At 42.7% G+C, this 13,064-nt stretch overlaps 1 protein-coding gene across 1 annotated transcript in view; it reads left to right on the top strand.

Annotated features, from left to right (window-relative positions):
- Positions 1-13,064, top strand: part of fat3a (FAT atypical cadherin 3a) — a 170,098-nt gene that overhangs the window by 125,473 nt on the left and 31,561 nt on the right. Inside the window, exons 17-19 of the mRNA XM_026192655.2 lie at positions 3,809-3,946; positions 11,224-11,367; positions 11,881-12,078. Of these exons, the coding sequence (XP_026048440.2) occupies positions 3,809-3,946; positions 11,224-11,367; positions 11,881-12,078 (480 nt within the window). The remainder of the gene's footprint in view (positions 1-3,808; positions 3,947-11,223; positions 11,368-11,880; positions 12,079-13,064) is intronic.

Raw genomic sequence — 13,064 nt, forward strand, 5'->3', positions numbered from 1 at the left:
GGTGAGTGAGGGAAGAGTAATAATGAGTCTTGGCCTGAGAGAGCTGCTTAATAGGACCTCACATGGTCTTTATATGCCTCAAGGTGGACAGTGAGATCAGACCTTTTGTAGAGCCTCTCAAGTCGGTGGCCAGTGGTCTTTAGGTCACAGAGATGCGAGGTGAACCACGAGGCAGGGAAGGTAAAAGAGGCGGCCCGAGTTTTATGGGGGACAAGACAGTTGAGGCTGCTAGATATGGCCGCATTATAATGGTTAACAAGTGTGTCAACCATGTTGATGGGTGGGTCTGAAGCCAAGTGGTTTGCGATCAGATTGTTCAGGGCCAATGTACTGACAGCCTTAAACTTCCTGTATGGTATGCAATGGTACATTAAGTGCGCAGCCTAGGTACAGGAACAATAACAGAAAAGTACACACCAAGATAGTCAGAAACAGCAAGGTTCAAGCACTTCAGATTGGAAGTGGTAGTGTCGGAGGAGATAACTAGATCCAGCGTGTGACAACAACAACAACAACAATAGCAACAAACTTTATTTATATAGCACATTTAAAAACCAGTGGTGTACGAAAGTGCTTAACAAGAGGGTAAGATGAAGTAACAGGGAAGGATGAAAGCTATGGCAAAGTACCAAACATGCTAGCAGGTTAAATGGCATTAAAAACACAGAAGCAAAAGAAATGCATATAAAAGCATAAAATGACAATATGTGTAAAGGATAAAACAGTCAAAAATGTAAAAAATGATTAAAATAGTTAAGAATAGACCGAAGATAGAAATAAGCATTAAACTAACTAACAAACAAGCATTAAATGGTAGAAAAGGCGAGGCTAAATAAGTGGGTTTTTAACCACAATTTGAAGGATTGAATGGAATCAGACTCGTGGATAACAATGGGGATGTTATTCCATAGAACGGGTGCAGCCAAGGCAAACGCTCGGTCACCTCTATAGTCTTCAGCCGGGATCTCGGCTGTACCAAAAGTGACTGAGAAGATGATCTTACTTGGCGCTATATTGTTAATAACTTGTAAGGTGAGCAGCAGGATTTTGAATTGAATGCGATACTTAACGGGAAGCCAATGCAAGTCGGCAAGGACAGGGGTGATAGAGACACGCCGCCCACTACCAGTAAGGAGACGAGCGGCCGCATTCTGAACAATTTGCAGTCTATGGAGAAGAGTAGAGTTAAGACCAAAGTAAAGGGAGTTGCAATAATCCAACCTAAATTTCACAAAGGCGTGGATAAGCTTTTCCAGGTCTCTATGCGGGACATAATGTCTGGCCTTGCTAATAAGACGCAATTGATGGAAGCAAGTTTTGACAACAGAAGACACTTGTTGAGATTAAAAGAGCTATCCAAAACCCCCCCCAGGTCACTAAGAGTGTCGGTGAGGAAACTATCAAAGGAACCAGAGGCACCACAGAGTTGGCCACTAGGAATACTACTGTCATACACGATGATTTCAGTTTTCCTGTCATTTAGGATGAGAGAGTTACCTGCGAGCCAATTTTTGACCTCGCGCATGCACTTACGAAAACCGTGCAAAGACATAAAAAGTCCCACCTAACTCAGAGGTAACTGATGATCCTTTTAATATACTATGTGAAAGAGAGAGTCCAGAAGTCACAGAAGTGTCATTGGCGGACAAAGACCTACTGGAGTCGACATACAGTAAATGTTTAAGTCACCAATTAGGAGTGAGGCTGGAGACAAAGAGCAAAGAGAGGTGAAAATCTCAGACAACTATGACATGACCACAGTACAAACTTTATGGGGGCGGTAGATGAAGATAACCTGGAGCTGTGTTGGCACAGCCAGGGTGACATTAAAACACTCATAATAGGTAACACGCTGGATCTAGTTTTCTCCACCAACACTGCCACTTCCAATCTGAAATGCCTGAACCTTGCTGTTTCTGACCATCTTTCAGTCCACATCCTCCACATGCACCTTGGACCCTTCAAAGGAAGTCCAACCTGCTGTCAGTAACGGTATGGTGGATTAGCATTGTTTTATTGTTGAGCATTCAACGGCATGAAAGATGCACTGTTTGTAGCTGATGATGAGACAGATGTGGAGGAAATGGTGCTGTCGATGCAAGCAACTTGTCTTAAGCTGCTCAACTAGTGGTAGTGGTAGTGTCATTGTTGTTGACTGGAACACCTGCCAGACAGTACAGAGAGAGCGACATTGTGCCAGTGCCTGTTAGACAGTGCAGAGGAATGTTCTGGACAGACAGCCTGTATTAAACCTTTTAACAATTTTTTTTAACTTCATTTGGCCTCTATCCTGGTTGTCAACCTGACGCTTTAAACCCTATCAGGTCTAGTATTATATTGCCTCTGGTGGAACAGTTGACATCCTTTTGAAAGGCTGATAATGTTCTGTTCATGCAGACAGATGTAAATTCAGAAGTAATATAACAGTGGAATACTGGGCTAGCAGGCATTGTACAATTGATTATTGAATGTGCAACAAATTAACACGAGAAGTAATATGACTGCATTCCAGCAGCTATGAATCCCATATTTGGGCCATAGAAATGCTACTTCATAGAACCATGCCCAATATTGCACCACTTATCTTCTTGTCACTCAAATAAAATATCTAACCCCCTAAAATGTTTCGAAGCCAGACCAGGCTATTGTTGCATTTTGGTCTGTGAGTCCAGTCACCTTTCCATGGAAAGGTCATAATCAGTGTTCTAATCTTATAATCTTTTTTCACCCGGTGAAATTTTTGGACACCCTAGTGACAAGGAAGTTGAATAGTCCAGCCTAGAATTTATAAACCAGAAACATCCTCTGACACATGTTTCTGATTTTGGCATTATGGTGCTCATGAAAGAAGTCAGTCTTAATTATTATTATTATTATTATTATTATTATTATTATTATTATTATTATCATTTAAAGGACACTTTATTGGTCAAAACGACTACAGGCTTCCTCAAGCAGTACAAGATGCCATGGTAATGCCATTTACTGTAAGTATCTGGTTAGGCACTCTTTCTGAGAATTCTAGATGCCAAATATGATAATTTCAGTTTTGTTCTAATTTCAGTGTCCAGAGTTAAACATCATTAAGACCTTTATGGCCTTAGAGCATCCTTGTAGTTTTTTTTTTGTGCCATCTGGGATTTATAGATGAATTTATAAAGATAACTGGGTATAATTGAATAGCAACTTACATGTATGTGGTGTTTTCTGATAGTATTAAATAAGGTAATAAGAAAACTATCGATCCTTGCACAGAACCCTGTTGAACACCATGATTAACTGTTTGTCTGAGAAATACTCATTAAATTTACCAACTGAATCTATCAGAAATGATTAAAACAAGTACTATGTATTTCTTTTATTGCTGAAGGTATATTGTAGTCTTTAGCAAAATGTTATGATTAACTGCAGTGAATACTACACTGAGGGCTAGCAGGACAAACACAAAGATGAGTCCACTGTCAGAAGCCATGCAAGGATACGTTGAGGACAAGTTTAAATTAGGACTAAAACAAAAATAAACTGTTCCTCTGCAATCATCATATAGCTGATACACAATTCTTTCAAGAGTTTAAGTTACAAAAGCCTCATCTTTTCCATATTGTCTTACACTTTAAACATTAGCAACTTTCAGATCCATTACAGCACATCAAAAATTGAAAAGGGTAGAAATATCTATGTGAAAAGCTCTGGTCGCAGACTTATTCTTCAGTGTATTATAGAAACCTCACTACAGACAGCACTGCAATTGTTACCCAACCAAATATGTACTCAGTGTGTGTTTGTGTATGTGTGTGTGTATTTACAGCTGAAAGCAGATGATGTGGACAGTCAGCTGAATGGAGCCGTCTTCTACTCCATTGTCAGTGGAGACAGACACAACCAGTTCCTCATTGACCCACTCAGTGGAGTCATCAAGGTCAACAAGCAACTGGACCGTGAGACTGTGAGGACACACTTTTACATAGAAAAACATCCACTTATCCTCTGTGCAGTTTGGTTTGGTGAAATTACTGGAGACAGGCCAATTGCTTCATTCATATATATATATATATATATATATATATATATATATATATATATATATATATATATATGTATATGTGTGTATATATATATATATATATATATATATGTGTGTATATATATGTACATACATGCACACAGTGGGGCAAAAAAGTATTTAGTCAGCCACCGATTGTGCAAGTTACCCCACCTAAAATGATGACAGAGGTCAGTAATTTGCACCAGAGGTACACTTCAACTGTGAGAGACAGAATGTGAAAAAAAAATCCATGAATCCACATGGTAGGATTTGTAAAGAATTTATTCGTAAATCTGTCACGGCGAGTGAGAGGAGCCGTGTGGAGGAAATGAAGGAGGATCCAAACGCAGGCAGTAGTGGAGAAGTGAGGGTGGTTTATTGAGCACAAAATAAGGACAAACAGCAAATGGAGCTCAATCTAAACTATACTGGGAAAACAACTAAACTACAAAGCACAAACCTGAATGAGAACGAGCAGAGGAGAATGACGATGGACAGCAGGGAGAACACACGGGTGCGACATGGTAGATACACAGACGGACCAGCAACTACAATGACGGAGGACACGACTTAAATACACACAGAGAAACATGGGAATTACACACAGGTGGTGGACACAGCTGGGAACAATCAGTAAGATGAGACCGGGGTAAAACTGAACACACTCACATGAGACGCAGACCTTCACAATAAAACATCACACGCAGGCTCGACATCGAGAGACAGACAGGAAATGACATATGAAACTAAACCCACATCTTAAACCCAGATAAACAGAAACATGGAACTCTAATAATAGACATAATCATCACCACAACACGACAAGAGAACAAGAACACAATCCCTGATGCAAACTTAAATCAAAACACAATAAACTCAGAATACTGGGTCCAATGGACCCAGAACCGTGACAAAATCAGGGTGGAAAATAAGTATTTGGTCAATAACAAAAATACAACTCGATACTTTGTAACATAACCTTTGATAGCAATAACAGAGGTCAAACGTTTACTATAGGTCTTTACCAGGTTTGCACACACAGTAGCTGGTATTTTGGCCCATTCCTCCATGCAGATCTTCTCGAGAGCAGTGATGTTTTGGGGCTGTCGCCGAGCAACACGGACTTTCAACTCCCGCCACAGATTTTCTATGGGGTTGAGGTCTGGAGACTGGCTAGGCCACTCCAGGACTTTCAAATGCTTCTTACGGAGCCACTCCTTTGTTGCCCGGGCGGTGTGTTTTGGATCATTGTCATGTTGGAAGACCCAGCCTCGTTTCATCTTCAAAGTTCTCACTGATGGAAGGAGGTTTTGGCTCAAAATCTCACGATACATGGCCCCATTCATTCTGTCCTTAACACGGATCAGTCGTCCTGTTCCCTTGGCAGAAAAACAGCCCCATAGCATGATGTTTCCACCCCCATGCTTCACAGTAGGTATGGTGTTCTTGGGATGCAACTCAGTATTCTTCTTCCTCCAAACACGACGAGTTGAGTTTATACCAAAAAGTTCTACTTTGGTTTCATCTGACCACATGACATTCTCCCAATCCTCTGCCTTATCATCCATGTGCTCTCTGGCAAACTTCAGACGGGCCTGGACATGCACTGGCTTCAGCAGCGGAACACGTCTGGCACTGCGGGATTTGATTCCCTGCCGTTGTAGTGTGTTACTGATGGTGACCTTTGTTACTTTGGTCCCAGCTCTCTGCAGGTCATTCACCAGGTCCCCCCGTGTGGTTCTGGGATCTTTGCTCACCGTTCTCATGATCATTTTGACCCCACGGGATGAGATCTTGCGTGGAGCCCCAGATCGAGGGAGATTATCAGTGGTCTTGTATGTCTTCCATTTTCTGATGATTGGTCCCACAATTGATTTTTTTCACACCAAGCTGCTTGCCTATTGTAGATTCACTCTTCCCAGTCTGGTGCAGGTCTACAATACTTTTCCTGGTGTCCTTCGAAAGCTCTTTGGTCTTGGCCATGGCGGAGTTTGGAGTCTGACTGTTTGAGGCTGTGGACAGGTGTCTTTTATACAGATGATGAGTTCAAACAGATGCCATTCATACAGGTAACGAGTGGGGGACAGAAAAGCTTCTTACAGAAGACGTTACAGGTCTGTGAGAGCCAGAGATTTTCCTTGTTTGAGGTGACCAAATACTTATTTTCCACCCTAATTTACGAATAAATTCTTTACAAATCCTACCATGTGAATTCATGGATTTTTTTTTTCACATTCTGTCTCTCACAGTTGAAGTGTACCTCTGGTGCAAATTACTGACCTCTGTCATCATTTTAAGTGGGGGAACTTGCACAATTGGTGGCTGACTAAATACTTTTTTGCCCCAATGTATATATAATTGAAATTAAATAATTGAATCTTACTTCTTGCTGCAATGTACAGTTAAAAGTCTATGGATATGTCCTTCTACATGCAGCCTCTAGTTTTTCCTGTCTTTTTTGTGATCATTGAAATGCTCCAACAGTAACTTCTTTCGTCTCCTACAACCTACACTGAGTCAAGGGGGCATCAGGGTCTGCCTCTGTGGAAATTTACTACTAGCTCCTTGATTTTCCTCGCATTGATCAGGAGATGGTTCCGCCGGCACCTGTCCACAAAATCCTGAATCCACTGTCTGTACACTGCTTGACTCATCTGTGATGAGTCCTCAGGGAACTTTTTTAGATGGCAGCCTAGACGGTTGATGGAGAAGTCTGGAGTGTAGAGAGTGAACAGGAATCATGCTAGCACAGTTCTTTGCAGGGCACCCCGTACTGCAGACCAGGCTGTCAGAGATACAGCCCTGTGTCCTCACATACTGTGGGCAGCCAGTGAGTCCAGTATCAACTGGGACAGTAAGTGGTCTGCTCCTGACAGCCCCAGTATGTCCCTCAGAAGTCCATGCTGGATGGTGTCCTCACAGTGCTTCCAGTCTTCTCCAGGTGGGTCAAAGCTCAGTGCAGGAGATAGATGATGGCATCATCCACCCCGATGCTAGGCTGTACCACACAGGTCTTTCACACCCGTGGTACTTACCCTAGCTTCAGGCTAATTTTGAAAATGTATCCCATGATGCCACACAGTTGGTCTATGCAGTACCTCAGGAGCCTGGGGCTGATGTGATTCGGACCTGCAGCATTTCGCATCTTGATTAGGGCGATCGTGGCTCAAGAGTTGGGAGTTCACCTTGTAATCGGAAGGCCGGTTCGAGCCCTGGCTTGGACAGTCTCGGTCGTTGTGTCCTTGGGCAAGACACTTCATCCGTTGCCTATAGGCCCGATGGCGCCTGTGTCTGGCAGCCTCGCCTCTGTCAGTGCACCCCAGGGTGGCTGTGGCTACAATGTAGCTTGCCATCACCAGTGTGTGAATGTGTGTGTGAATGGGTGGATGACTGGTTGTGTAAAGCGCTTTGGGGTCCTTAGGGACTAGAAAAGCGCTATACAAATACAGGCCATTTACCATTTGGTCTTCTCCAGCTTGTTCCTTACATGAAGTGTTGAAAGGATAGTGGTAGGGGAGCTGTGAGTATTTTGAAGTTGAGGACTGAGAGGTGTGCAGTCATGGAAGAAAAGCAGGCACTGGTCAAAAATAGGGCATTTGCAGAAGAAGTGATTGGGCTGGAGGAGGGATGAGTGTCTGGTCAAACCTGCTGAAAAACAGGTTCAGGTCATTCACCTACCCTAAATCTCCTACAGCCTGGGAGTTGAACCTGGAACCTCCGTGGCCGTTTTCCAAGACAACATAATAATAATGTATACTTTATTGATCCCTGTGGGGAAATTACTCTCTCTGCATTTAACCCATTTATTCAGTGAAGCAGTGGGCAGCCACTAATCAGGTGCCCGGGGAGCAGTGTGTAAGGATGATACCCTACTCAGGGGTACCTCAGGGTAGCCGTTCAGTGGATTCGAACCTCTGACCTTCCGACTATGAGGCGACCACGCTACCTACTGAGCTATTCCTGCCCCCAACATGAAGTACCCTTTGAAGTTCTAGTAGAAGACATGAATGCAGCATTACTTACAATCCCTGTTGTGACGATCATCGAAAACCAACACTACGACACTACGGCAGCAGTGATCGTGAGATGCTTGGCTATAAAATGATCAGCCAGAAGAAGCAGTACACCCATGGAGTACTAGTGGCAAAGATCAAAGCAGTATGGAAGGAAGTTAATCAATAATCGGAGCTGCAGAAAGCTGTGATGAAGAAAGTCATACCTAAGATGTACAGCAAGCTTTCTATACCTGAGGCCTTGGACACTGCCAAGCAAACACTCACAGCATTGGGCAGCCACTTGAAGAGGTATACCAGAGAGATAGAAGGCAAGGGAATAAATCAGCTGTACACTACTGAACCATCCAAGGTGTACTCTGTGGTAGGACAACAATATGAGAAGAACCTCAAGGCTGGAGACAGAGCAATACTGGAAGAATATAGGATAAAGGCTAGTGGCTCTAAGAACAGAGCACAGCTACCTCCCTGAACAGGATCTTGTAACAGTCACAGTTGCAGACACTTAAGAAAGTCTCCAAAAGTTGATTCTGTTCATCTGGACGTAGCGTTTTCAGTGGGAGAAACGTTTCGTCACTCATCCAAGTGACTTCTTCAGTCTCAGCTGACTGCAGGTTTCCCCAGTGTTATAAATAGTACATTTGCATAATGACTGAAACCAGCCCACTGAAGGAACAATGGGCTGGGAGGTCACCTTCATCATAATTATGCAAATTCTCATGACCATTGATCAACAACCACTGATCAATGGCTACGAGTACCATTCACAGAGAGTTGGGGAATGGCTGCAAACACAGCATTGTAAGATGGTGAAAGATGTACCCTTAGGCCCCCTCCTCGATTCAGCGATGGTCTTTCCCTTTTCATGTAAATGGCCTCCTTGACTCCGCTCTCAAACCAGCGTTCGTCCCTGTCCAGGATGTATACATCCTCATCATTGAAAGAGTGTCCACTCCACTGGCCTGTAGGTCCTGGGAGAGTCAGGACCTACTGCAGAGTCCTGGCCTGACGAGGCAGCTCTTCTGTGTTGTGCCATCCGCTTCGCCAGAGGTTGTTTGGTTTCCCCTATGTATAAATCCTGGCAATCCTCCTGGCACTTAACAGTGTACACTATGTTACTCTGTTTGTGTCGAGGGACCCGATCCTTGGGATGGACCAATTTTTGGCGAAGCGTGTTTTGGGGTTTAAAAGCCACAGAGACATGGTGCTTAGAAAAAATGCAATTGTTCCGACACATACGGGATCACTACAGGTTTTTGCTTAGTCAGCGGTTGTCCTTCTCGGCTGGAGCTTTCTTTTGGTGCCTTCCCAGCTTTGACAAAAGTCCAGTTGGGATAACTATGTTTACGCTCTGTGTTGTAGCGTCCTGATGACACCCAGTTTATGCTCCAGTGGATGATGAGAGTCAAACCTTAAATACTGATCCATATGCGTAAGTTTCCGGTACACATTAGCTTTTAGATGTCCCCCATTACTGATGGAAATCTCACAGTCTAAGAAGGCTAGCCTGCCACTTTTCATATCCTCCCTGGTGAATTTGATATGTTGGTCCACCGAGTTAATGTGATCTGTAAATTCTGGAACATCATGAGATTTGATTTTCACCCAGGTGTCATCCACATACCTGAACCAATGACTTGGTGGTGTTCCAGGGTAGCAAAGCCCTCTTTTCCACTTCTTCCATGTACAAATTAACCACGATGGGTGAAACTGGGGAGCCCATGGCACGCCCATGTTTCTGCCTGTAGTACTGACCCTTGTATGTGAAATAGGTGGAATAAACACACAGTTCAAACACACTTGGTTGGCTCTGAGAGTGGTCCTGTTGCTGAGGTTGGGGTTATCCCGCTTTGGTGACTGGGATGCAAGTGAAGAGAGATGTAACATTGTATAAGACTATGGTTTCATCTGCCTCCATAATGACATCTCTCACCTTCTCAACAAATTTCAAAAAGTTCTGGATGTGGGGTTCAGAGCTGCCTGGGCGAAATGAAGGCACCGTTCCAAAAGTAAACGCACTCGGTCAATGCTGAGAGTGGTCCTGTTGCTGAGGTTGGGGCCATCCTGTAATCTCTTATTGAAACTGAAATTGTTGATTCGTACAACCGTTTGGAGCCTATAAAATTGGGGAAAAATAACAGGATTGCTCAATACTATTTATTTCGCTGTGAGGAGGCGATTGGCTCCAACAGAGCTTTGACTACACTCCGAAGGAGGCTATGGACAAGGCTAATGACCATTTTCCACAGCTCAACTGGCTGCTACTGCAAGGTTAATTGTGTTAATCCCAGAACCAGCACAGCTGCACTCAGCTTAGTCACTGGTGGATACCGGAGATGAAGGGAGCCGCCAGTCCTGAAGGAGTCTAATCATGAAGGAGTCTTAGCAGGCCTGTGGGACTTCAGAGGCAGCAGACAGGTACTGGCAGACTCAGGGGAGTGCAGCTGTGCTAGTGGCTGATGGAAAAACTCTGGTGTGGCAGGAGTTTGGAGACTCTTGGTTGCCTTCAAAGCGGTTCTAGCAAATCGTCTGACAACTCAGAAGGGGGAAGCAGTATTCTAAACACACTGTGTACAGCGGTGCTGACCTCGACAGGGGATTTAGTCAGGTGGTGGAACGAACACGTTCAGGATCTACTCAATCCAATAGTCACACCTTCTATAGTGGAATTTTGTTTTTCATTATTTTTATTTCATTATTGGTTTTTGTAGATTATGTGTTCTGTTGGCTTCATCGAGCTTGCACGGGAACAGTTTTTAGCTGAGTATGAAGCAGTGGGGATAAAAATGAGCACCTTCAAGTCCAGCCAAAAATGGGTTGAGTGATTTCCTGATCGAGTACAAATAAATAAATTCATATTAAAAAAAATGTTGAATAATAGATTTTCTTTTGGTGTGAAATCTGTGAATGTGTCCAAATCTGCTCATGTGCCTGAATGTAGTTATACCTAGGCATGGCTCAAAAAGTAGAGGAAAAGACACTTATAGTCAAGAAGAAAAGGCCAGATTTGAATTCCATTGAAAGTTTGGGAATTTGAAACTAGCTGAATGAAAAATGAAAACTTCACTGTGCTGCTACAAAAGTAGATTTTCTGGCTTCACCATTAGGCGCCAATGCTTCATTCCTGATTTGTCTGGATATCTTCTGTTGTCTCTTTCCTTGTAGGTTCCCAGCTACTCACTTGCCATAAGAGCTTTGGATAGTGGAACCCCTGCCATGTCCTCCACTGTGATGGTAAACATAGACATTTCTGACATCAATGATAATCCACCCACCTTTTCACCGGCCAACCTCTCTGCTGTCATACAGGTAATCTTAATAATCCTCACAATCTTCAGTTGAACCCAAATATAACAATATCATGTAATAATTCAGGTGAACTATAGTACTTAAATTCCTAAGTCAGTGCTTTAAGTACGCCTGTCCCCTTCCCTATATCAGCATCTCTAAAAATTAGTCAGTGAAAAAAAGGAAAGCTTACAGTTGCTGTGAAATCTGATATTGCAACACAGGCCAAGCATATAAAAAAAATTCTCATCTCTATTTATAACTGTTATGAGCACAGATACCTACTTCATTTTATTTTGTCATGTTTCTCATGAAGAATGACATTATGAATGACCCTTGAACCTGAAATAGTCTATTAAAAGACTATACATTTGTTTTATTCTGCCGGAATGTTGATTACACTCCTGTAGATTCTTTTTCAGATGTGTATTTTTCATTTAATTTTAATTTTAATAAGATTTAAATTCAGTTTAGGAATTATGACTGAACGTGAAATGCATATAATGATTCATCGTCTTGGCTTCCCTTGACCAGGAAAACAAGCCAATTGGTACCAGTATCCTGCAGTTGTCAGTCATTGATGAGGACTCCTCTCAAAATGGCCCACCCTTCGACTTCCGTATCTTATTGGGAAATGAAGGGAGGGAGTTTGTATTGGAAAAAGATGGGACACTAGTAGCCAATCAAGTATTCAGAAGGGACCTGGCAACAGAATATGTAATTCAGATACAGGTAGAGTCAAATTGTTGTTTACACCACACAAAGTTTTTTCAGTCATTCTTCTCTACTGTCATACTATTGTAAAAGATAGTGTTTTAAGTTTTAAGCAGTGATGGAAATAACAGCGTTACAATTACTGTAATTACTGAAAAACCGCGTTTTTCAGTAATGAATAATCTAACTATTACAATTTCTATCGTTACAACGCCGTTACCGTTACGAAGAAGAAAATAAGGTGCGGTCGCGTTACTATTTTTCAGCAAACAGACGGTTGAAGCTCTGTTCAGCTTACCGCACCTTATATCAGTTGCACGGAAGTAGCTGTCTACGTAAGTAATCTGTACGCTACAGATTTAAGCAGCTGCGAGTGCTCCCGCAGATGGCAATCACTGTCTGCTCAACAATCACTTTTTGGCACAACACCTGGAACTAAGGGGACAAAACAATTGCATGAGTGCTGCTGTTTGACTGAGGAAGAATAAAGTAGTCATGGTAAGCCAATCACATGACTACTTCAAGATGACAAAGCAACAAGGTGATATATACCAGTTTTTAAATTGCATTGATAGGCCACGTAAAACCAGAGTCATGATAAACAATATATACACAGCGTTTTTTCCTGAATAATTTTGTCACGTTTAACGTCTAAGGACAGCGCAAGCCCTTTGGTCTTGGTGGAAAAATGCACCATGCCGACCAATCAAAAATGATATGCAGGGCTCACAAAATCGCTAGCCCGACGTCCCGGGGATAGCGATTTTTCCAGTCGGGCTACCAAAATCTATCTCTGCCCTGCCCGTCGGGCTATCATAGGAAGGAAAAATATATGTCAATGCTTTTGCATTCTTTCGGAAATGTAGCTGGGTAATTATATCATTGGCATCGGTGAGCCACTGTCAATATGTGACATATTGAAATCACGTTTGAATTTGTGCTTGTTTTTTGCTTTCACTTTGCAATCGCGCGAACTGTGTATAGAGAGTGACAGCACTGATTGG

This window comes from Astatotilapia calliptera, chromosome 14 (genome assembly GCF_964374335.1).
Source record: "Astatotilapia calliptera chromosome 14, fAstCal68.1, whole genome shotgun sequence".
NCBI lineage: Eukaryota > Metazoa > Chordata > Actinopteri > Cichliformes > Cichlidae > Astatotilapia > Astatotilapia calliptera.